This window comes from Ostrinia nubilalis, chromosome 12 (genome assembly GCF_963855985.1).
Source record: "Ostrinia nubilalis chromosome 12, ilOstNubi1.1, whole genome shotgun sequence".
Classification (NCBI taxonomy): Eukaryota; Metazoa; Arthropoda; class Insecta; order Lepidoptera; family Crambidae; genus Ostrinia; species Ostrinia nubilalis.
In genome coordinates, this window is record NC_087099.1 from 16406195 (window position 1) to 16433644 (window position 27450).

The following is a 27450-nucleotide window of genomic DNA, read 5'->3' on the forward strand; positions in this document are numbered from 1 at the left end:
ATCTCACAATGAAAAAAAAGTCATAAATGTCAAAAAAGTAAAATGGATGGTGTTTTTTTCACTGTGGTGTTTTCCTAAAGATACGCCTTTATTTACTAACGCGAGTGTTTCACTAACGTACATACGAAAAAGCAGTGACAAAAGCGGTTCCAACTCACTTAGTGGCAGAAAAAATTAAAAATATTAAAAAGCGAACCCGAAACGAAATGAGTTCTCGTCATCGTGATCGTAGTCGGTCACGCTCAAGAGACCGCGATCGCCACAAGGATCGTGAAAAGACCAGGGACCGCGACCGCGACAAGGAGAGGGACCGTGATCGGGACCGAGAAAGGGACCGCGACCGCGACAGGGATCGCGATCGCGACAGAGATAGGGATCGCCATCGCTCTAAGAGGTACGTGTTAACCTACATAGATGCACGTCACCAATATGGTATTGGTACATTCTCTTGATAAATGTGTATTCCACATAGGGTCATTTCGCCTGTTCGCGTCCATCGCCCAATTCGCGTCCATTTTGCCGATCTCCTTTTAAAAATCCTCGAAAACAAGTCAACTAACACACCAATCAAACGAAAAGACATTACCGCTAATACGTCAATGTATAAGAGGCACACACACATATACAAAAGTCCTGTGCGTCCAACCATTCCTGTTTAGAAAAATAGTTAGTCTCGGCTGTTCAACAAGGAAGCTCACACGCGCTGCATATTTAGATAAAAATTAGTGTGCAGCGGCGTGTTTGATGGTAAGTTTTATATTGTTTTATGTGAATTTTAGGATAGATAGCTATTTCTACAGTTTAATGATGAAAAAAGGTATAATGTTTATTATGAATTTGGTAATGTTTTTTATATTTAACGAATAAAATAAGGTGGACGCGAATTACTACATCGATTTTACAAAACTTCCACTTTGCGTCCACAATGGACGCAAACTATACCTATCCTCTATAATAATAAACCAAATTGCGTCCACTGTTTTCGTTAAATACTTGCTTATAAAAAAAATTTAAAACATATTGTTTAATATTAATGTGTATAGGTAAGGTCATTTTAAGAATACAAGTTCGCCCATCTGACCCTAAGTGAGCTACTTTTATTTTAATTGATATTTTTGTGCTTGTTTAATTTTTTCCAAAATTTGACCTAAAAACTGCCTAAATTTTTTTCTCGCATGTTTTTAACCGCTTCTGTTATTTGATATTAATATCGAATATGTCTTTAGTCAAATAAATTCAATTTCAGATCCAGATAATGATTGGATAGCTAGTTACATGTGCATGTGGATTGAGTGATCCTTGCTTCAATCTTAACAAAAATCGAGGAAGTTTTACTTAAAATATGTTAAAACATTGCGATGAAGTTTAAAAATTTGTTAAACCTAAGATAAAAATGTTATGGCCAATAAATAGGAGCACTCATACCGCACGCTTTAAGAAAACGTCAACATGTTTATTTCAGAAAATAAAGCCTTTCCACTTCTTTTTATAGTATTGAAAAATTGTTAAGAATATGTTAAAACTATTAACAAATTCAGAAATTCCTTGCACGTCCCGTTCCAAAGTTATGACGATTATTTAGGATCACTCACACCGCACACGGGCCGTATGAGTGCTCTTCAAAATAATGACTTTTTATTAATAAATACGTTATATTTCTGTTGGGAAATGTGTACCCTAATCAACATTTTCCTTTAGGAATCATCTAAGCCTGATAAGATGAAATGTGTGCAAACTGACCAGCGAATTTGTTAAAGAATAAGTGTGACAAAACTTAAAAGCTGAAGGAAGAAATTAACCTTTATTCTTTCCTCCAATATGCCGTGTGAGTGATCCTTACTTTTACCTCTATCTGCTCATAAAATATGTAGTTCGTAGGCAGACTGAGATAGTATCTAAAATTGTTAATTGTTTTTAACAATTATTTGGCATATATTTTGCTTTTATTAAGGTCATAATTTAAGAAATATCAGGCTTAGATGATTCCTAAAGGAAAATGTTGATTAGGGTACACATTTCCCAACAGAAATATAACGTATTTATTAATAAAAAGTCATTATTTTGAAGAGCACTCATACGGCCCGTGTGCGGTGTGAGTGATCCTAAATAATCGTCATAACTTTGGAACGGGACGTGCAAGGAATTTCTGAATTTGTTAATAGTTTTAACATATTCTTAACAATTTTTCAATACTATAAAAAGAAGTGGAAAGGCTTTATTTTCTGAAATAAACATGTTGACGTTTTCTTAAAGCGTGCGGTATGAGTGCTCCTATTTATTGGCCATAACATTTTTATCTTAGGTTTAACAAATTTTTAAACTTCATCGCAATGTTTTAACATATTTTAAGTAAAACTTCCTCGATTTTTGTTAAGATTGAAGCAAGGATCACTCAATCCACATGCACATCTAGTTACGAGCCGCGAAAGTTTAACAAAGGTACAAACCACGATAAAAATTTCAACTTGGAATTCGATTTTAAAAAAATTAAAGGTGATAGTGGATTGCCAATGATCTTAAAAACATCTCTAGCTTGTCTTCTTTCCAATGATATGTCACGTCATGTAATTAGATATTGAAATTCGTCAAAAATTCAAAGTTTAGGGAAGAAAATGGAACAATAATACAAAAGTAGTTGAATGGCTTCTTAACATTTCTAAATGTGGATTTCCAGTAAAAAGCAAGAATTGTTGGATACTGTTCAAAAAATAATTCGAGACGGAGAGTTTAAAAATAATTTCAAAGATGATCGTCCAGGTCAAAAATTGATTGAAAAATGTTTGGCCAGAAATAAAGAATTTTTTACTTAAACCAATGTTGAGAAGAATTATTTTTATTTTTTAAAGTGAGTTTTAAATGATGATAATGTTGATTTTTAATAATTAAGTTTATTGATAAATAAAGAAATGTTCAAATACAATCTTTCTTTATTAATTCTTAAAAATATCACCCCTATATTCCTTTTCTAAGCTGCTGGACGCTAAATGGTCCACGGGTGGACGCAATTTGGATTTTGTGGACGCAAACTGGGTATAACGCCTAATTCTGAAGTTTATCTATTTAAAAAGAAAACGCAAGATGTTTCTAACACAACTGAAAGTTAATCTTAAAATAGAATATATAATGAATACATTACACAAATTTGTCATAGAAACGAGTGCTGGGGCATTTTTATTATCGCCGTCAAACTTGCCAACTGCACTAAATGGACGCGAACAGGCGAAATGACCCTAATATGGCCAAATAAAACTTTTAGTGAATTTTCAGTGTGTTGTGTTTTAGTTTCAGTATTCATTCATATCATGTTAATGCTATATTATTATATTAATGCTATATTATTTATTATATTACCCATTCTATACGGTCTTTTGTCTCATGTTGGTGTAACAATTACAGGGACAAAGATAGAGATCGTAGTCGTAGCCGTGAAAGGCACAAGGAGAAACGTCGCAGCCGGAGTCGCTCGCGCAGCAGAAGCCGGAGTCGGGGCAGAAAGTCTAAGGACAGGTAATCGTTGACGGTGCTTTTCAACTCCGTGTTACCTTAATTCTATTTGCTGAAGAAAAGGCCTTTTGTTGTTGAAAAATTTGCAACATCAGCCAAGCACTTAATCAAAGATAGAATAATAAGTAAAAAATAGAGAACAATAGTGTCTGGACAAACCTCAAGAAGATTTAAGGCACTATTTACGAAGATGTAACGGTTAAATACAACGTGCTCTTTTTGATTTCCTGGAACTCTAGGGTATTAATTAGACCACTTCAAAGAATGGAATGGCATTACATTTTTTGTTAAATTCAAAAATTTTTTTCGACTTATTTTTTTATACGAAATTATTTAAAAACTTAATTTTTACTGAAATAATTAATTATTTACATACACTTATCAACAAAAAGTCTGCACAAAAAGACTAGGTGACAATTTTGAAAAAAAAAAAACTATATTGATGATACTATAATCTAAATCAACTAGGTATCTTCTAAATCTAGAATCCACAATATCTTCAAAAATATGCTTTTAGAAACACATATTCCTAAGACTCTTTAACTAGTTTTTATTTATAGAATATACCCGTAAAATTTCCGGAAAACAAAAGGAGCACGTTGTATATGTAATAAATAAATATCGAGGCCGAGTCAGCTTACCTTCAGGATGACATCTTCTGGCTATAATATACAGGGTGTTAGGTAAATGGGTATATGAGCCGACACTAGCCCATGTTAACATAGTCATATAAATGGTATGGTGAAGTCAGAAATTTGATATCATCATTTTAATTTTTTTAATATTCATAGAAAATAAATTTTATAAAATCCGATTTGTATGTAAAATAAAATAATTAAAATGAAGATATCAATTTTCTGACTTCACCATACCATTTATATGACCATGTTAACATGGACTAGTGTCGGCTCATATACCCATTTACCTAACACCCTATATAACGCGGTGACGGTATCGTCCACAGAGACGGGACCATCGCGCTGCTGGACCAGATGGTGGGCACGACGACGAAGGCCACGGCGCGCGCGGTGGCCGGCGCGGCCGCCGTCAACCCCGCCGCGCACGCCGCCATCCTCGCCGCCGCCGCCGTAGCACAGGTTAACATTGTTCCATTGCTCACGTACCTAACTTTTTAGGCTTTTCAACATCCAGAGCTTTAATGTATACAGGGTGTTAGGTAAATGGGTATATGAGCCGACACTAGCCCATGTTAACATGGGCATATAAATGGTATGGTGAAGTCAGAAAATTGATATCTTCATTTTAATTATTTTAATTTTCATACAAATCGGATTTTATATGTATAATTTTTTTTGTATGAAAATTAAAAAAAATAAAATTATAATATCAAATTTCTGACTTCAACATACCAGTTATATGCCCATGTTAACATGGGCTAGTGTCGGTTCATATACCCATTTACCTAACACCCTGTATGCATAACCACGTTATGTGTATTCTTATCTGAGTGATGATTAATTTGTTTGCGTTCTGCTCTTTCCCTAAAGACAATATAATTATTATTATGGTGTTTGTTTAAGATTTAAACTTGATTTATTTACTTGGTTAAGTGAATTTTTTGTCTTTAATTTGATAAATAACATTTGAAATTAGTATGTTATCATAATATGAATTGTGATAATGTTATTTTCAGCAAAATGCTATTGAAAGAGAGGTATAACTGAAAATTATATAGTAGGCTCAATTTAATAATCTTTATCTTTAGTATAAGTTTACAACTTACAATATGCCTAACATTTTATTAGCAACAAATCAATTATTTTTCTTACTTCACATCTTACTTTTAGAAATATATCAGCTACATGGTATGTATAGCATTACATACTTTTATTAATTTTGGGGGCAATTTTTATCAGTGACTAGCTGACCCGGCGAACTTTGTTCCGCCTTAATGGCAATAAATAAGCAGACTTTTTTTTTTAATTTCGAACGGGATAAAAAGTATCCTATGTCCTTCTCCTGGCTCTAAACTACCTCCCTGACAATTTTCAGCTAAATCGGTTCAGCCGTTCTTGAGTTATAAGTAACTAACACGACTTTCTTTTATATACAACGTGTCCCAAAATTCAAGGATAAGCCGGCGCCGTAGGATGGACATAGTCATGACTACTTTAGGAAAAATAAGAAAAAAAATCTATCTCAATTATTTTTTAAGTTACACAATAAATTATGAAATTCGTCGAAAATTGACACCCCTTATGATATTTTACATTACCACGACTACAATTTTTCAAATACTTCTGTTTTTTTGTTTGTATCGGCAACTTAAGTAGTGCTGCTGTCCACTCCAATTCTTAAAACCCCCAGAATCCTTGCAGTTTTTACACAAAAGTTAATCAAAATATGATATTTCCTTAAAATTTTGAACGATTTTTACTTTCACTCCACTTTGACTCGTCGTTTTGTAAAAAAACAGTAAAAACACTACTGCGGCAAGTTTATTTTAAAGTTGACGCAACTATCCAAGATTCCAAAATGGTATAATACTCTAAGAAAACTATTCGCAAAAAAGATATGCGTACCATTTTTACAAGCACTTCGCTTGTTAGTAGTATGGGATAAATCTTGCAACTAAATTTAAAACCAGTTCTCAACCAATTGAGCTGACATTTGGTATACTTATGTAAGTACGATGACAATGCAATATTATGGTATCATTGAGCTGGATGGAGTCTGGAGGTGGCCATAGGAACTTCTAAATGAAACGGCGGAATTGCATCTAGTTTAGGTTCGTTAGATTTGTCTTTTCAAGCACTGCTAGATGATGTCCAGGATCCTGATGATGAAGTCAAGAGGTGGCCAGGAGCTGGCCATAGGAACTCCTTAACGAAATAGTGGAAGCTTATCGAGTTTGGGTTCGTTGGATTTGTCTTCTCGGGCACTTGGGCCATGAGATTGAGAAACAACTAAAAAGTTTATTAAAATAAAGTTGTAATCGCGCATGGAATTTATTCCTCTTTTTTTCTGTTTGCGCTACAAACTTTCGAAATTATTTGAACCTTGCATACAATTATTTTTATCGTTAAATTCTTTCGTAAAATTTCGCATTAATGCTTGTTTTTAAAAAAGTTTTTTTTTTTATTATAACTTTATTTTACACTTTTTAGTTGTTTCTCAATCTAATGGTCCAAGTGCTCGGGAAGTCAAATCCAACGAACCCAAACTCGATAATCATCCGCCATTTCGATTAGGAGTTCCTTTGGCCAGCTCCTGGTCACCTCTTGACTTCATCATCAGGACCATGGACATCATCTAGCACTAAAGTGCTCGAAAAGATGTCCAATGAACCCAAACTAGATGCGATTCCGCCGTTTCGTTTAGAAGTTCCTATGGCCACCTCCAGACTCCATCCAGCTCAATGATACCATAATATTGCAATGTCATCGTACTTACATAAGTATACCAAATTTCAGCTCAATTGGTTGAGGAGAACTGGTTTTAAATTTAATTGCAAGATTTATCCCATACTAACTAACAAGCGAAGTACTTGTAAAAATGGTACGCATATCTTTTTTGCGACTAGTTTTCTTAGAGTATTATACCATTTTGAAATCTTGGATAGTTGCGTCAACTTTATAAAAAACTTGCCGCAGTACTGTTCTACTGTTTTTTTACAAAACGACGAGTCAAAGTGGAGTGAAAGTAAAAATCGTTCAAAATTTTAAGGAAATATCATATTTTGATTAACTTTTGTGTAAAAACTGCAAGGATTCTGAGGGTTTTAAGAATTGGGGTGGACAGCAGCACTACTTAAGTTGCCGATACAAACAAAAAAACAGAAGTATTTGAAAAATTGTGGTCGTGGTAATGTAAAATATCATAAGGGGTGTCAATTTTTGACGAATTTCATAATTTATTGTGTAACTTAAAAAATAATTGAGATATATTTTTTTTCTTATTTTTCCTTAAGTAGTCATGACTATGTCCACCCTGCGGCGCCGGCTTATCCTTGAATTTTGGGACACGTTGTATACAGGGTGTTAGGTAAATGGGTATATGAGCCGACACTAGCCCATGTTAACATGGGCATATAAATGGTATGGTGAAGTCAGAAATTTGATATCATCATTTTATTTTTTTTAATTTTCATACAAAATAAATTTTATAAAATCCGATTTGTATGAAAAATAAAATAATTTAAATGAAGATATTAATTTTCTGACTTCACCATACCATTTATATAACCATGTTAACATGGGCTAGTGTCGGCTCATATACCCATTTACCTAACATCCTGTATATAGATTTGATTTTTATCGATTTATTATTATTATTTTAGTTTTATTTTGAATGTATTATCGTTTTTATAATTTGTCTTAAAACGTTTCGTTGAGTGTGTCACGGCGGCGTTCTATTTGGTTTGTTTATTTGACGTGCGTGCGTGTGGCGTGGTCGCGCTGACAGACGTTTGTGGCGCAGCGGCGCATCGCGGCTCCCGTGCAGCCGGCAGCCGCCGCCGCCGCCGCGCTGAGCGCCGCCACCGCCATCCCGCCGCCCACGGCCGTGCAGCAGCGCCTGGAGCAGCTGCAGGCGCGGACCGAGGCGCGCTACCGCGAGCGCCCGCCGCACCCCGCGCACCCGCCGCACCCGCCGCACCCGCACCACGACTACCATCCCGACGACGATAAGGACGACGGACAGGGTGAGGCATTTGCACTTTTTTCTTATGAGGATCAAGTTTGGTATTTCAATACCATTTGAAAGAGCTCGTGAAGCACTTTCAGAATCAGTAACTAGTTTTTCGATATCTCGTATAGTTAAGAAATAATCTAGTGAGATCACTTTTCGTTTCCACGCTGTATAATCCGGCTGTATCTCCTGGTCGTCTAGATACATTCCATAGCAGCTGCAATAGACATTTAGGTACATACGTTATAGATAAATAGGCATTTTGTATCAGTCTTTGTGTAACGCCGGAATAAAAACATAGGGCAATATTTTGGTGTTAAACATAGATTTCGAATATAAAAAATATATAATTTAACTAATTAAGACATGACATAAAAAACTGAGGTATGTCTCGTTTCTGTCGGGTCTGGGTTTTTTTGTATGGGGTGTGACTGTTCTTCTTTATGTTTACATACTTTTATTAAGTAAAATTTTATAACGAGATGTAAAAACAGATGAAGTGTGCTTCGTCCACAGTCCACACTCTTTTTCGCATCATAGTTTTATAAAATAATTATTTATTTTATTTTCTGAAGTCAGGCATAACATAATTTTAATTTTTACACATCTCAATTTCATTCCAGTATAACAATGAAAATGAAATATCTTTATTACTATACTAAAACTAAATTACATGTAGGTACAAAAGAAAAAAAAGTTCTTGTCCTGACAATACGGGCTGACGCTGAGGAGAAGCACCACAAGACAAGATATAAAAGCAATGTCAATTTCACATTTTTATATGTATAATAAAAAACATCAATCGTGGCTTAGTGCGTTCCTTCAGTATGTACAGCAGTTTTGTCCCGCATACGGTGTAAGAGAGCGCATATTGAGCGTGTCGTGTCGCAGGCCCGGCGGGCGAGACGGCGGCGGAGCGGCGCGCGCGGCGGCGGCGCACGCGCTGGACGGGCTCGGAGCACGACAAGACCTTCATCCCCGGCCTGCCCACCGTGCTGCCCTCCACGCTCACGCGCGACCAGGAGGAGCAGTACCTGCGTGAGTATCCGACCCGCTCTTGTTGCTTGTTGACGTGCCCGTCGTACATACGATTGAGCGGTCTTAAAATTGATTACTCTTAAATCCGCTAAACGAAACCAAAAGATCCGAAGCGGTGATTAAAATGCTTTGTTGTATTAATATGTGATAGATTTATTCCAAACTTTTGTCTGGATATGAAAATAATGATATTGGAAATTATGAGAGAAGTAAAAATCTATTTGTGTTATTGTTGTACGATGAAAGCGCGATCTGGTTGGCCGATGCCGCGATTTCCGATTTCATTTAAAACATCTGTGCGTCCCGAAACTCAAATCAAGAACGGTGGTACTGAAAATTATTAATTTTTCCCTCACCCGTGTGGCGAGGCGAACGATCGAAAGGAGCGTCCGTAGAAAAATATATTCCATTCCTTTCTTGATGTGAGCCGGAAAGTTTATTGTTTTCTGTTCAAATACTTTTACTTTTAATCGATGATGATGAGATGAGTTACGAAATATTTTAACCCTAATCGAATCGTTCTAAAATAATTTGATTTCAGCTATCAAATAATAATTAATAATACAGTTCTTTCAGCAGAACGCCTTAACCTCGCAACTCGCAGGTTGTCAGTTAGCTAGCGCTAGGTACTGTACTGTAGTGGAGGCCGGGCCTTGTAGCGTGTTCTAATGCGGCGCCGCCGCGGCTAACCCTTGCCTTGCAGTGCAGCTGCAGATCGAGGAGGTGTCCCGCAAGCTGCGCTCCGGCGACCTCGGCATCCCCGCCATCGAGGAGAGGTCAGACCCACCACCGCACATGAGTATACGACATTGACTTATTCACTCACCCTACTGTGCTCGCATGACGCGCTCACCCCTCGTGCCGGTATTCTGTGACTGCAATAATGTGCCCGTTGTTATGTTCGCAGGTCGATAGTATCCGACTGTGTCGAGATATCGGTAACATGTAACGATGTAACGTACGGTTAGAAACGGCCGCGAGAGTCGCTATCGCGCCCGCTAGGTTTCGCCCGCTCGGCCCCCGACGAACTAATGCGCCTTTTTCGTTTTCGCAGGTCGCTAATCGCTGCACTATCGATTCTGATCAATTTAACCTAACCGATAATGACCATTCTTTCAGCGACGGCCACTCACCTAATGACAATTATTTTCAGGGCTAATGATGTTAAAATTTCAGGTCAATAATAATGATTAATCAATAATAATGATTCCTTCCTCAGGCGCTAGGGCAGTTAGGAATTCTGAATAGAGGCACTTTCCGCGACTGATCGATGTCAAGTACCGAACACGAACGGCGTTTAACGAGTCGTCAATGCTCCTATACTTGAGGCGCGCGCGCACGTGTGACTTTTGTCACCGTGACAGTATGTCTTTCCATACATAAGAATAAGTACTCCGTTATCTCTTTTTATCTTTATAAAAGTGTAAAAGAAAAAGATAATTACTGTCACGGTGACAAGATATCACTCGTGCGCACATAGCCTTATGCCCGTTTTCACCATCAATCTCTAATTTTTTAATTGATCCTTATGGTAACACACAATATGAATTTTGTTTTCATAGGGGTCACTTAAAAATAAGGAAATTGATGGTGAAAACGGGCATTAGTCTCGCACGCGGGCGGGAGGCCGCCGCCGCGGGCCCAGCCCGGGCGTCCGCGGCGGCGACTTCATCTGACCCCAAATTTTGTTTCCTCAATTTTATAATTTTCCGTTCACGCGTTTTGTTTTTGCGGTTAAATTTTCTCCTTTCTATTAGAATGCGAGAACGTAAAATTAAGAATTTTTCTTACCGTTTGGTGCTGAGAGACTGGACTGTTTTTTTTTTAAATAACTAATAACTCTTCTGTAAAACGCTCCATGGCGAGACTATAACATATCTACATAATATACAATGTGTCCGAGGAAGTAGTGAACAAAATTTAAGGGCGTGATCTATGGACAACTTTATCGCCTCTCGCCAAATTACAAGAGTATTGTATTGTAATATATTTTTAGTATTTACCTCTTCCTTTAAAAATAAGCAACAGCAGGGGCACCTGGACATTGTTAAGCACATAAGTATTTGGTATCATTTGATAGTTAACAAAATTACCTATTATATTTTTTTATAATAGAAGTAGCAAGCAGACAGAAAGCTCAAACATATGAAACTAAGGATGTATTTAAGTAAAACATACATGACTTTTCTTACACGTGTTTTTCAGTTAATTTAAAGTATCGTTAAAACCCAGGTCGTTAAAGTATATTTTTATTTGCATTGTATTACAGTATTTGAGTTATTCTACAAAATGAGGGCAAAAATATTATTCTACGTCTATTACTTCTTCCGTTGCTATGAGGGTTTTCGAATGAAAGATCCGCTAGATGGCGGGACGTGGATGTGGGGTCTGACTGCTGCGTGATTGGTGGATTTTGACATATCTGTCAATGTCATGTCAAAAATAACCAATCATGCAGCATTTGGACCTCGCGTCTACGTATTGCCATCTGGCGGATTTTTCATTCGCGAAAACCCTCATTGTTGAGCAAAGGGTTCGTTCTGTTTTCATAGTTTATTTCACACAGGCTATCGATGATAAAAAAATAAATTGGGTGAAGTTTCTGATTTAAAGTATTTTCTTTGATAAAATAGCCGGATCACGGTTTTAAAGTTTGATCACTATTTCCCCGGACACACTGATTATCCACATGACTTAGATTCGCTGGATCAGTGACCAACAAGACACACTAAAAGAAAAACAGTATTAGATGATACAGTGGCGGCGTAGCATGGGTTGGCACCCGGGGCGATCACCCCCCCCCCCCCCCCCCCCCGTCACCCCCAGGATTTTGGGGTTACCTACCGATTCGAAGATTGACAGACAATCCCCCCCCCATATCATGACATAGACCGCAGATTTGCCATGCAGATGTGCCAGTGAGTACTAATCTAATAAATCTGCGCGACTTTTGTCACCCCCTGATGCTTGGCACCGCCCCCCCCTTACGCCGCTACTGAGATGATAAATAAGTGATGTCTTTTTTCGTTTATTCGGAGCAATGTAATCGTTCGGTCGAGTCTCTCAGCACGGACGGACGTGCGGCGCGGGAGTGACGGGCGCGTGGTTGCAGGTCGCCGTCGCCCGAGCCCATCTACTCCACGGACGGCAAGCGGCTCAACACGCGCGAGTACCGCACGCGCCGCAAGCTGGAGGAGGAGCGCCACCGCCTCGTCACGCGCATGCACCAGATCAACCCTGAGTTCAAGCCGCCGCCCGACTACAAGTGAGCATGCGAACACATCATCAGTTCAGCCACAGGACGTTCCCTGCTGAACATAGGCCTTCCCAATGACTTTCATTCACTTCGCACGGTTGGTAGAGGCCTGCATCCAGCGCCTTCCTGCTACCTTTATCAAGTCGTCACTCCAGCTTGTGGGTGGACGTCTCACGCTGCGGTTTCCGGTAACGTGGCCTCCATTCCAAAACCTTTATCAAGTCTTCACTCCAGCTTGTGGGTGGATGTTCCACGCTGCGTTTTCCGGTAACGTGGGATTCTAGAACCTTGCTGCCCCATCGGCTGTCAGATGCGGCCCGACGCGAACATTGAGCCATGGACATTTTTAACTTCCCCTCGGAGCCCGAGCACACGATGCGGTGCGGCGTCATATCCGAAGATTTGCTGCAACGCATCGTATGTTTTGGCTTATTATGAAGAAAGTGCACCGACAGCAGTGGCGTAACTATAGGGTGGCAGGGCTGCCAAAATTCTACGGGCCCCCGACCCGAGGAGGCTCCGGCCCAAGTCCCTAATCGATGGACCCGGGCCCCCCCTAAAAAAACCGTAGAATTTTCCACGGGCTTCGGGCGGTATAGTTACGCCACTGACAGATATGAAAAATGATAAATGTATTCGTAGTTGTGATAAATCGATGACGTCATACTCTCCGCAGGCCGCCCATCATCCGCGTGCACGACAAGGTGATGATCCCGCAGGAGGAGCACCCCGACATCAACTTCGTGGGGCTCCTCATCGGGCCGCGCGGAAACACTCTCAAAGGTACACCACTAATATTAGCGATCCCTCCAGCTTTTGTATTTCTTAAGAGCGTTTACGTCTAGCGTGGCATGTCAAGTTTAGGTAATTTCGATGCTAGTTTTATTTACACTAAAATAATTATGTCTGTGTGCGTGTTCTCACGCTCTATAGTCAAACCAAAATACTTTGATCCACCATCGTAAAAGTGTGCCAGGCTGTCAAGTGACAGCTCAAGGAAACTATAAAATCTTTAAATCTTCCAACAAATTCTTTATCAAATAGTAAATTATCGAAGGTTTTTTACTATTTTGAGAATATTTTATACAGCCTATGTTCAGCAGAAAAAAAATTGAATTTTAATGGTGAGAGATTTTTTCAAATCGGTTCTATTCAAAATAAACTTTTCCTGTTTACTATTCTTTTTTTATCCGGAAAATGCATAACATTTCATACCCACCAGCTGCGGGGGCAGCTAGTGGGTAATGTGGGGTTCTTCCTACCAGAAGGTGGGTAGCCCCTACACCCACTAAAAACCTGACTGTTTCTTCCATGATCCATATGAGTGATATGAGGGAGCGCGGGACATCGCCATTGGCTGTTGCCTGTAGCATTCGTCCTTAGCCGCCACCAGACACCTCCATGTCTAGTGACCGAGGCCTGTTAGGAAGGGACAGTTGGAGACCATAAGCTGTCCTCTTGCGCCCAGGGTGTCGGCGGCGGATAACCGGAGTGTCGGCTGAGGCCTCTCGCTCCCCCTTTCCACTGCTTCTTTCTGTGAAAGAACACTTTCACAGAAAGTAAGCACACTATACCATAAGATTATTTGTCTCATCATATATTTTATACTAATGTAGATATTGTTTCCGAAAGCGAGCGGGTTCATTCCGTACCTGTACGCTTCATGCGTTCTCTAGCAAAAGCTGAAAATCAGTGTTCTGCCCTTTTGAGGGTAGTGTTTATACTGAGCTCTTTGCTTTTTGCATCGCTGCGGCACACATCACTCTGACGCAGGGAACTATTTGAAACGCTAGTCATCTTTATCTTATGTTGTTTTGTCACTTTTGTTATGTTGCAACTGTTGAAATTATTACTAACCTGTGTAACAAAATACCAGTGGTGTCACCTAGTGTGTTTCTTGACTAACTAACTTTATTTCGATATTGAATTGAATTTCAATAGCAACTATACATAATGTGTGTGTTAAAAGCATTAAAAAAAGTGTGTTACAACAAATAAACAATTTATCTATCTATCTCACGCCCCTTCCCGATTGGTAGGGAGAGGTTATTGGAGGATTGGAGGAACCTGGGTCGCCCTTTATGTGAGACGATCATGCCGTCGCACCCACTCCTCTAATACAGGCAGAACTGCCTCTATGGTGCGATGTAAAATTTGGCTGACGGCCAGGCGTACCCTTCAGCACTCTAGGGCCTAGATCCTCAAGCCTCTACCTTTTACCTCTCGTGGTGCACGTACACGTACATTTCCCCTTGGGACCTATGGTCACCTCGCAACTGGCGTCTATTCTCGGTTGTCGACACTAGCTTTGTCGCCACTGAGGATAAATGGCATAAATAATATCGATTGTCACCAGTGGTGACACATACTTTCCCAGTTGTAGCTACAGGCTTTCTCACAACTTATGACAAATTAGAAAAATACATCCCAATTATGCCTAGTGGGGACGTACACAAATATTGACGCAAATGTCATCGTGCATGACATACGTAAAGTAAAAGTCAAGTAAGACCAGATGAATACAAATATTATTAATTTTATTAATAATTCGTACGCGTGGACCTCGTTTTACTCCTTAGTTCGTAAAATCTGTTGTTTGATATCATGTAGATAGATGGCGTTTCACGGCTTCCCCCGCATGAATATTTACGAACGTCAAAAACAGTAGTTTGTCCAGCGCTGTAGATTTTAACCAATGACGATAGATTGCGCTTTTTAGACACGTCTTATTTATTTATTGAAATTTATTTGTCACATATCGTCATAAATTATAGCCTATAATTATGTTAATCTGGTTTATAAACAATAATACTGTAAAGTTTCAACAAAATCCGTTCAGTAGTTTTTGAGTGAAAGAGTAACAAACATCCAGACATCCAAACTTTCGCATTTATAATATTAGTAGGATTGTTATACGTCGCCACTAATGACAATATTTTTTTTCCCATCTATGTCCCTACTGAGGATAAATTTTATCCTCAGTAGGGACATAGTCAGTGTCCACAACCGGGAATAGACGGACTGCGGATACTATGCGGTATCCACGAATTACCTCAGCCTGTGCCTCAGTGATATCATGCGTTGCGCTTTTTTTAACAGTAGGATGCTATACGACTACACAGCACTGTGCCATACTCGAGCCCCATATAGGACCATATAACGCGCGACGCAAAAGTATAGTCAGCGACTCAGTGCAGCCGGGCCTCCGAGATTAGGCATCAACCGGCTTAGTGCGCCGGCGGTAGCCAAAAGCTTAGGGGTGAGACGATTCAAGTGGCCGTCAAATGACCACTGTCCAACTAACTACAATCCGAGGTACCTACCGCAAAGATTTTCCGACTGTAATATGTTGTGTATGTTCCCCCTACAACTAGGTGGTGGGACCCTGCTGGCAGAGCATTCCTATTAACTATACTGTAACCACCTATTTATGGCAAATAAATTATTAGTATTATTCCTCTTTATAATATTAGTAGGTATACATACATAACTTGCTGTTCCAAATTTTCGTCATTCGTTTTCGTTTCATCGCTAAAAATAACTTAATTTTATTTTTCATTACGTCTGAAATAGAATTTGTAGTAAAAATAGACTGTAATGAAAAATAACAATAAAATATTTTAATTACCACGTGATCGCAAAATCTACCACCAAGATTTTGCGGATACACTATAAAAGTCCAGCTACCTGTCAAAGATCAACGTACGCGTGACACATGTCAGCAGAGCACTGAGCGACGTGACCTCACTCTGGAACGCCTCGAGGCGGACTGAATTTGAACGATTCGTGCGCGGCGTTTTATAGTACTTTTCAAATACTCATAGAAAAAAAATTACAATGAATTATTTTAAATTTCAAAGTAAATATTTTAGATAAGATATTCTTCTATTATATTAAGCTATTTTTGGGTTGAATAAAGGAAGAATATTGGTGAAAAAATCACTTTGATTTTTGGGTATTTCACGTTCTTTTAATTTGTGATTTCTTATTGTAAAATGCTTAAATCTAAAAATTTTCTCAGATAACTATTTGCCCAAGGATCTATGCTATAGGATATAAATGTTTGTTAAATCGTTTTCACAGTATTTTTATAAACAAATCAGCTTGTAAACTGACGCTAAAGTGGAAATTTACAAAACCTGTGTGGACTTATCTTGATATAATTCTTAAATGCTAAACTAATCGCAATATTTTCTCAATTAACTATTTAGACGACGAAATTGCCTAACTATTTATGCCTATAACATATTTGTAGTATTACTGGTTAATGATTGTAACGAGTTGAAAAAGTACTGTTTTTGCGCCAAACGGCGTAAACGCTCTTAAGTAAGAGCTCTTTCACATTTAGGCGATTTAGCGGCGCGACAGACGTGCTGCCGAAAGTTTCATACTATGTGACAGCGGATGCATGCCTTCACATTATAAAAACGCCGCTGCCGCGCTGCTGTCTCGTTTCTAACGCCCTAATGTGAAAGCGCTCTGAATGCTGTGTTTTCTAAACATAATGGTAAAAATCCTTAAAATGTACCTACTTATAAATTTAAAGTTTTTATAAGGATTTTTCTCCAATCCCAACTAATATTATAAATGCGAAAGTAACTCTGTCTGTCTGTCTGTCTGTCTGTCTGTCTGTTACGCTTTCCCGCTTAAACCTCGCAACCGATTTTGATGAAATTTGGCATAGAGATAGTTTGAGTCCCGGGAAAGAACATAGGATAGTTTTTATCCCGGTTTTTGAAACAGGGACGCGCGCGATAAAGTTTTTCTGTGACAGACAAAATTCCACGCGGGCGAAGCCGCGGGCGGAAAGCTAGTATTACAATAAATATGCGTGTCTAACTTTTGAGCCGTGCGGTAGAAACGAATGTACTTTAGGCCTACACATTAATCGAGCTCCCGCCCCGCAGCGATGGAGAAGGAGACGGGCGCGAAGATCATAATCCGCGGCAAGGGCTCGGTGAAGGAGGGCAAGGTGGGCCGCAAGGACGGCCAGCCGCTGCCCGGCGAGGACGAGCCGCTGCACGCCTACATCACCGCCACCAACGCCGACTGCGTCAAGAAGGCCGTCGAGAAGGTCAGTTTTTTATTTTTTTTATTTCTGGCAACCAAACCTTTATTTCTGCCAATGTCGAGTGAAAAATTGATATAATTTATCAACAGAACGTGGGTGTTTCAGTTCTATTGATTTTTCGTGGATTCCGAGGAGTTAAATATGCCCGTAAGCAGGTTTCAAGACGTCACCGGGTCCGAAGCAGGTTGTTCATACGACAACCCACTCGATACTCGATGCGCGCTCAAATTCGAAGTGTTTCAATGTTATTTTTATAATTTATCACTTCACTGCACTTTAGAACACAAAATAACACCAAAGTACACTAAAGTCCAAAAATTTACGTACGTAAGGATGAATCTTCACGACCTAAAATTATCTCCAATAGAGACGTTCTAGATGAATTGATTGCCTAGACAACCATCCGATGATGGCAACAGTAGAGTTGGGAGTATCTCTATTATTTTCAAGATCTATTACCAAAATGTGAGAGGCATGAAAACCAAAACAAAAGACTTTTACATGAACGCTATGCAGTGCGACTACGATGCGATCGTCATCACGGAGACGTGGTTAACGCCCGATATCTACGACAGTGAGTTCATCGATCCCAAATATACGGTCTACAGAAAGGATCGCTCATCGTGTTCGGGACCTGTAAAATCCAGAGGTGGAGGAGTGATGATAATAGTCAAAAAAGATATCATCTCGTATAGAGTTCGGCAATGGGAAACTGATGGCGAGGATCTGTGGATTGTCATCGAGCTTCCATTAGAGAAAAATATGAAAAAGATAGCGATATGTGCCATTTACTTGCCTCCGCCACTGAGGTTTGATAACGTGAACAATTTTTTCACAAAGTCCAGTGAAGTATTAACTAAGGTAGACAACGTTTTGTTGATTGGGGACTTTAATATGGGTTTTATAACCTGGACCTTGGATGACGACAATAATAAATTATTACCTCACAACTACAATAGTAATCTTGGATATAGCTTAGTTGATTTTATGTCTCTGTCTTGTTTGAATCAGTGTAATGGAATCGTTAATTGCGACCGTAGAATACTTGATCTAGTCCTAACAAACATGTCAGATGTAACAGTCACCAAGCCCCTTAATGTTTTCAGTAGGTTAGACTCTTATCATCCACAATTAGAAATAAGTTTTGGTAACCTCATAGGCTCCTATATAGCTGTCAAACCTCGTTCAGATTTTAACTTTTATAAGGCAAATTTTGATTGCATCAACAAATGCTTAGAGAGTGTGGACTGGTGTGATGCCTTTAGAGACCTAAGTGTTAATGATATGGTTGCAGTGTTGTATGATAGAATTAACGAGGCGGTCATCGAAAACGTTCCCAAATACAAATCTACTAGTAAAAAGTATCATCCCCCATGGTTTAATAAAAAACTAATTAATCTCATTGCAGAAAAGGAAAAACTTAGGTATAGATTTAAAAAATTTGGTAATCCACGTGATAAAATTGAATTTGAAATTTTACGAGATCGTTGTAGGCAACTAACTAAATCTCTCTACAAGGCTTATATAGCAAGAGTTGAAGACAATGTTCACAAAAATCCTAAATACTTTTGGAAATACATTAAGGACAAAAGGGCCGGCTCAGGGACCATTCCATCCAACATGTACAGAGAAGACGTCAAAGCATGCTCTGCCAGTGAGGTGGTAAATCTTTTCGCAGCTCAATTCAGTTCTGTCTACTCAGAACCTTCCAAGCTGGAGAGTAAGCACACAGTTGACATTTTTGAAAACCTTCCACTACATAAAGTCACCATACATGAGAGACAGGTTTTACATAGATTGAAACGCGTTGATGTACACAAGAGTGCAGGACCCGATAAAATACCACCGTTATTCCTAAAAAGGTGCGCATCAGTAATGGCCTATCCGCTGACTGAAATCTTCAATAAATCCTTGTCTACTGGCATATTTCCCGAGGAATGGAAAAAGGCACGCATTGTCCCTATCTTCAAGAGTGGCGAGCGTGAAAATGTTAAAAACTATAGGCCTATTTCCATCTTGTCCGCTATGTCTAAACTCTTCGAATCCCTAATATGCCCAATTCTTACTAACTATACAAAAAACATGATAAGCGATCAACAGCACGGCTTCCGGGAAAAAAAATCTGTTACTAGCAATCTTTTCTCCTACACCAACTCACTGATTGGGGAAATTGATTCGGGTGGACAGGTGGACTCAATATATACGGATTTTAGCAGTGCGTTTGATAAAGTAGACCACTTGACATTATTGAGTAAGTTGGAAAAGTCGTATGGTATAGCGGATCCTTTCTTGTCATGGTTTAAATCATACCTTGCTGGCCGTACCCAGTCTGTAGTCGTGAGCGGGCATGAGTCGTATAGCTATAAGGCAACTTCTGGAGTTCCCCAGGGCTCCCACCTAGGTCCTGTACTGTTCGTAATTTTTGTGAATGACGTTGTACGGCGCGTAAAACACAGTTATTGTTCACTGTTTGCTGACGACATGAAAATATACCGCGAAATTAAATCCTGGGAGGACTCCGCATTTTTGCAGGAAGATATAGAGTCCGTTTATCAGTGGTGCCAGGACAATAAAATGATCTTAAACGTGGCAAAATGTCACCATATAACTTTCACTAAAAAAAGAATCCCTCTTCAGACCTCTTACTCAATAAATGGTTCTCAGGTTGGCAGGGTTGATGAGATAAGAGATTTGGGTGTCATCCTGGATAAAAAGTTATCATTCATATCGCACTATAATAACATCGTCAACCGGGCTTCCCGTATGCTTGGCTTCCTCAAACGTGCCACAAAAGATTTTCGTCGAATTGACGCCAAAATAGCTCTCTATAATTCCCTTGTTAGGTCTATTCTCGAATTCAGCAGCATAGTATGGAATCCTTTTTTCAACACACACATCAACAGAATAGAAAGAATAAACCGCTCTTTCACGCGACATCTAGCTTTTGTCAGTCGCGGTCAGATTACCGTGCACAACAGCTATGAAGAACGTCTTGATTTCTTCAAAATGCAGAAACTATGCGACCGTCGCAAGACGCTAGACTTACTTTTCTTGTACAAACTTCTCAACGGCATGGTAGTTTCCCAAGACTCACTTGAAAAAATTCGTTTTCGTGTTCCAAGGCAAAGTTCTCGCTATCTCTGTAGAGACCTCTTTCACATCCCCTTGTGCAAAACTAAGTTAGGCCAAAACTCGCCACTTAACCGGTTGTGTGCAACGTATAATAAAGCGGTGGCTGGCAACCCAGACACAGACACCGGTCTTGACGTTTTCGGTGACAGCCTCCCTAAATTTAAGTCAAAACTCAAGCCTGTATTCGGAACGACTTAGGCACCGAACAAAATGAACAATTACTAAGTCCTTTATATTGTTCGGTGCTTAAACTCTAGACTCTATTCAATCGATTTTTGTTTTTACTGGTGTATAATTACCCTAACATTGCAAAAAGAAATGCTGTGTATACCTGTAATTGAGGTCATATACGTATCAGGTGTTAAACCATGTTAAAATGTATGAACTGTATTGTGTATGTGACTTTGTTGGTGTACCTAATAAATAAATAAATAAATAATAAATTGAAACCATTAAAACAGATCGACCATGCTTTCCTTTCAACTACCCTCCACGGAATCCTCGAGAAGGTCAGCGGCCTGCTTCACGTATTTTGACACGCTCGAAATCTCGTTGACGTTTAGAAGTCGTCCTATTGAAAAACAGTCCTGAATCCGAATTCACGTGTCATTTCGATAGAACGATATAGACCCAATACACTGAACTGTCCCACCCGTGACATTGACAGGGGGGCGCCAGCGTCAATACCGGATCGCTGGTTTCGACTTTTGCTGTTGGGAACTATATAGTTGAACGATGGTGGCGCCCCCTTGTCGATGAGTTTGGTGGGACAGCTCAGTGTAGGTCATCTATACTCGATAGGATCGCAACTGAACGATTTGTCAAATAGGTAATAGGTGAATACCGCGGAGGTAACGATTGAACATGCATAAGGCGGTTATCACACTGCGCCGCGCTCCGTCGCGGAGCGCGGGGCGACAGATTTATTAATTGTATGCAAGTACCTCAGTTTGTATGGAAAACACGCGCGGCACTTCACACTTACAACGCGTCCGCGACGCGATTTTTTATATGAAATCACGCGCTCCGCGACGGAGCGCGGCGCAGTGTGATAACCGCCTAAAAATGAAATCGAAACAAAATCGGGCAATTAAGGCCCAGAACACACGGTGAAACGCAATTACAATGAAACTGCAACTTCTAGTTACTTTTGAGTTGCATCTAAGTTTCTGCCATAGATTCCTTTGAGAGACGTGTGGTCTCTCAAAGGAACGACGCGACCAGTTTGAAACCGGTTTGAAATGAAACCGATCGTTTCAGTTGCGTTTCACCGTGTGTTCTGGGCCTAACACGTGAATACGAAAAGTTACTAGCGATCAAGTCGCTTGCATGTCGTTGAAGTTTTATTACGTTTGCATCGTCGCTCCAGTGCCTCGTCGTCTGTAACGCTCGCTCCCCGCAGATCAAGGAGGTGATCCGGCAGGGCGTGGAGGTGCCGGAGGGGCAGAACGACCTGCGCCGCATGCAGCTGCGCGAGCTGGCCCAGCTCAACGGCACGCTGCGCGAGCACGACGCCCAGCGCTGCGCCAACTGCACCGCCACCGACCACAAGACCTGGCTCGTGAGTAGCGCTCACATTACTGAAGCGGCTGCGCGAGCTGGCCCAGCTCAACGGCACGCTGCGCGAGCACGACGCCCAGCGCTGCGCCAACTGCACCGCCACCGACCACAAGACCTGGCTCGTGAGTAGCGCTCACATTACTGAAGCGGCTGCGCGAGCTGGCCCAGCTCAACGGCACGCTGCGCGAGCACGACGCCCAGCGCTGCGCCAACTGCACCGCCACCGACCACAAGACCTGGCTCGTGAGTAGCGCTCACATTACTGAAGCGGCTGATTTTCATTGGCCGTCGTTTACGGTCAAAAACTAGTCGTAAACTGTCAAAAACGAACATTTTGCGCTCCTGCACATGACGCCGCTACCGCGCCGCCGCCGCTCCTTTGCACTGTTCATACGCACCGAGTAGAACCGCCGCCGCGCCGCCACCGCGCCATCAAAGCATAATTTCGCCCGCGGCGCGGCAGCGGTGTTCACGTATGCAGGAGCCCTTTCGGTCAATTTGATTTCAGTCATTTAAATTTTTTCTTAGATTTTGTGATTGAGTCTACCTGCAATATGTTAATTGAAATAAAAAAGTGGTTTGTAATGATTTATTATAGTTAAACATTTTACAATGAGTCTACAACTTCTAAATTGAAACAATAATATAATTAGCGTTTTGTAATGATTTATAATTTTTTACTGTCTTTCTTTCCCTACGTAATTGCCCCGCACCCCGCTCACGCGCAATATAGGTGAAATGCCAATATCGCATCGTCGCGCACGTCAACTTTGATGACGTGTTATTCTCTCATAAATAATACAAAATAATGTTCCTTCATTGGCGTCCGCAGTGCCCGGACAAGCCCAACGTGACCAACAGCATCGTGTGCTCGTCGTGCGGCGGCGCCGGGCACATCGCGCGCGACTGCCGCGCCAAGCGCCCCGGCCACGCGCCCGCGCCCAGCGCGCACAAGGTACGCTACCAACACCGTATCCGGGTCAACATCCGACAATTTATTATTCTATCTATAGTCTGGTCTGTGAGCACGTAGAATTTTGTCCAATGACCCCAAGCTACCCATCCTTATCGCTCGCGCGTAATTATGTTGCTGTCGCGCTAGCACACTCACTGCGGGCGCCCGTCGCACAGTCGCGACAGCAAGATAATTACGCGCGAGCGATAAGGATGGGTAGCTTGGGGTCTTTGGACAAAATTATACGTGCTCACAGACCAGGCTTTACTCTTTATCACATTTCTCAAAAAGGTATCATGGTTGGGAAAAATAATAACGGACCAGTGTCCGTTATTATCTAAACAAACAAAAAGGTTGCGCGGCGACAGTTGAGGCGGTAAACGCGAGCAAAGATTTCTCTCTGCGTTACGTAACGTTCAACGGAGGCAAGTCGGCTAGTGTGTTTGAAATTTTGAATTCGAACGTGTAAAGGTGGCGGTACGCATCGCGACAGAGACAGGAGACCGAGACGCGCGACCGCGAACGTTACTTGACTTTAGACAATGTATAAGCGACAGTTCGCAAGCGAGACAGAAACAGACAGGTCTCTGCCTAGTCAAATAGCGGTCGTGGTCTCCCGTCTCGGTCTCGTGTCTCTGTCGAGGTGTGAACCGCCACCTTAACGAATCGGGCGCGCTTCGCATGTGCAAATCACGTCTGCGCGAGTGCCGCGGTCGTCTCAACTTTCGTCGCGCGACATGACATACACCCGGCCGTTGTAATTTGTTTATTTATTAGGTTTACCAACATTGTTACATAACAACATGTACACTTAAAAATAACAATTATGAACAAAGTTACAATGCAACAACAATTATAGGCTGACACAACATGCAATATAGATTCAATGCAGTTTGTTCCGAACCGTTCCATGCACACATAAAAGACATTTAATCATATCAATAATAGTATAATTTTGATTTAAACATGACTTATATTATAAGTAGGTACCTCCCCTACTTACTTACTACAAATGCAAATTATTTTTCATTTACTAAAAGAATAAACGGTTACCATAGCTCAATCTGACACAAACAGTTGAGACGTCATAAAGGAGTATAGTTTCCTTTTATACTGTGTTTGGGAGTAGTGCAGGAGATCACTTTCGGTGGCACCAGTGGCCCCGTAGAACCTGTTATATTCAACGCAGAGTCTATTAACGACATTTTGTGCTCCCAGATTTGTCCTATACCGCTTGACATAAAAGGGCTTATAGTTCGAGATTCTCGTAATGACGAGGTTGTGTGGGTCCGCAGGCCAAGATCGACGAGGAGTACATGTCGCTGATGGCGGAGCTGGGCGAGGCGCCGCCGCCGGGCGGGGGGGGGCTGGGCGGCGCGGGGGGCGGGGGCCGGCGCTACGCCCCCGCGCTGTTCGCGCCCGCGCACGCCGCGCGACCCATCATGCCGCCGCCGCCGGGTCAGTGCCGGTTTCCTTATTATTATTTTTTTGCTTTTCAATTTGATTTTATCTTATTTCAAAAAAGTTTTGCGTCTTTCACCCGTTGTTGTGAAATATAAGCCTAGGCGCAGACCACCGACTTTTAGTTATTGGTCGATAGTTGGGCCCGATTCTAATTTGTATGAAGAATCGGCCGATACCAAATCGGTGTAATGTGCGCACTTCCATACATGTTCATACTGATTAACAGCCCGATTCGACTATCGGCCAACTAAAAGTCGGTGGTCTGCGCCTAGGCTAAAAAATAAAAGCGAAAAATACTAAATTCGCAATAATATTTTGAGTCGATGTTATACTGATGGTCGGTTAGCCAGATTCACTGTACTGTGAGTGCGATGTAGCGAATGCGATTTTTAACAAGTTTCACGACTTCGAAGATCGTTTACATCTTTAGTGATTATGTTTTTTTCTTTACTAATACTATCTTCAACCTAAATTAAAAGCTAACCTTTCTAATTCCACTCTGAAGTACGAAGATGTATCACGTATTTCAACGAGGGAGATTTACGCGGGAAGACGAACTGAACTCCGTTATTTCTCATTTTTCTCCATCGTTCCTCCTTTTATGCACGAACGATCACTAATCACCTCGGCGAAGAACCGATTCAGAAAAATGAGGAACAACACCCAAAAGAGAAGCTGATCCCGCCACGCTTCCTGCGCGCGCCCCCTAACAGAGTAAATACAAATGAGTAGGTTATCTTCATAGAAACGCACCGAGCGCGGTTTGTATGTGAGCGCGCCAATACGTATGCGGCGCGCACGCACACACTGACAAAATTCAACGCACCTCACCGCTAATCCACGCTAAATTTTGTCAGTGTGTGCGTGCGCGCCGCATACGTATTGGCGCGCTCACATACAAACCGCGCTCGGGCGTTTCTATGAAAATGACCTACTCATTTGTATTTCCTCTGCCCCTAACGCTGGTGTCCCGTTGCAGCCGCCGGCATGCTGCCGCCCGCGCCCTTCCCGCCGCCGCACCTGCCGCCGCCCGCGCCCGCGCCCTGGCTCGGTGAGTCCCCCGTGCTGCTCCGACGCCGTCGCAAAGCAGTGTTCTTTGGTGACATTTGCGAGACGGCACTATAGATGACCCACGCTGAACTGTCCCACCAAACTCAATGACAGGGGGGCGCTACCATCGTTCAACTATATGGTTTCCAACATGGCAAAAATCTGAACCAGCGATCCGGTATTGACGGTGGCGCCCCACTGTCAATGTCATCGACAGGACAGTCCAGTATTTTGGAACTATAACCGAAATTCGATATGGCTACTGTCAAATGTCACACAAAAGAGGATAAACTATAGGGTGTGTTTCGAAACACACCGCGAGCGTTGCTCGGTGCTCTCGATGGTTTGTTGCGTTCCGGACTGTCAGTGCGCTGCCTCTCCGGAGGTGCGAAGCCATTTATGACGTTGTAAATTTTGTACTGTGAGTGCTGGCGCCTTCGAGGTGTGGTGCTCGCAGTGCTTTGATCGTGTGATCTAAAAAAACTGTCGGTCATGTTTTAAAAACAACAACATTCAAATAGATCTCTTCTTGTTCAACTAAAGCGTGTAATATAAAAATAAATTTTTCATTTGCAAACACGGGGGTCATTGAAAAATATTTTCAAAACGTGTCGTTCGTTTCGAATTTAATAATTCAGGATCCTTTTAAAGACGGTCAGCGATCACAAGTCTAACTGAAAGATAGTAAATAAAAAAAACGAATTGTGTTTTTTACTTTTTTCCAATAAAAATCAACGATTGACCCTCATCGTTGGGTGTGGCAGGCGTGAACAGCCAGCCGCCGCCGCCCGGCAGCCAGCCGCCGCCGCACCTGCCGCTGCCGCCGCACCCGCCGCCGCCGCACCCGTCGCACCCGCTGCCGCCGCCGCACCCGCCGCACCCGTCGCACGCTCAGCTGATGCAGGTGAGTGCCCGACAATCTTTCCTACTTTTTTTAAATCTATACAGAGTGTGGTTTTGCAAAACGACGCCCATCTCAGCGACGGCGCGGGTCTTCCGCCAATACAAGCCGTTGCTATTCCGCAACGGTATTTCCGTCGAGGGGGTAAAACGGGGTCCACGCGTACGAAGTCGCGGGCGGGCCGCTAGTTACATATAATTATTTATAGGTAAAAAAACAAGTTTTCCCTATTTCAATAATACGATTCGATCTCAGGAAAAGATTGAAACTTTTTATTTTATTTATTAGGTACACCGTCGATCTCATACGGTAACGGTACATAAGTTTTTGATTCACTCGACGGGCGGTATGCGTCCAACCGACGTACGCGTGTTACGGGCGTACGCAGCTTTCTCAGTTTTAATATTTTTACATCCGCCGCTAGACTGTCACCGAGTCTGAACGAAGTTTTGTTTTGTTTTCAGGGCGAAAACAAAATGGGTCCTCCCGGCATGCCGCCGCATGCGCCGCCGCCGCCGCCAGGTGCGTACGATAGAAATATTAATACTATGATTTTACTGTATATTTAAATCAATATACCTACGCCAGCGGCACACTTCCGCGCCGCAGCGAAACCCTTCTCACGCACACATCGAACCGTGAGCGGGGCACCAGCTTCGCCTGCAGAGCGGAAGCGTGCCGCGGCGTCGGGCGTGGTGAGTGTGACTGACAGTGTGTGTGCCTGCAGGCGCGGGCCCGGCGGGGTCCGCGGGCGGGCCGTGGCGCGGCTTCGCGTGGGCGCCGCCCTTCCTGGCGCCGCCGCCGCCGCCGCCGCCCGTGTCCAGCAGCTAGGCCGGGCCGCGCCCGCTCGCCGTGGAGCCGTCTCGTCC

General features: G+C 41.8%; 1 protein-coding gene across 1 annotated transcript; it reads left to right on the plus strand.

Moving 5' to 3' along the window:
- On the plus strand, nt 1–27412 carry LOC135076432 (splicing factor 1-like). Its single transcript, XM_063970900.1, has 16 exons — nt 1–394; nt 3397–3507; nt 4469–4601; nt 7930–8167; nt 9046–9192; nt 9896–9968; nt 12305–12457; nt 13125–13231; nt 17356–17522; nt 22054–22212; nt 23044–23166; nt 24462–24624; nt 25610–25681; nt 26445–26584; nt 27046–27103; nt 27309–27412. The coding sequence occupies exons 1-16, from the start codon at nt 207–209 to the stop codon at nt 27410–27412; spliced, it is 2136 nt and encodes a 711-aa protein (XP_063826970.1). The 5' UTR covers nt 1–206.
- Nucleotides 27413–27450: the final 38 nt, after the last annotated feature.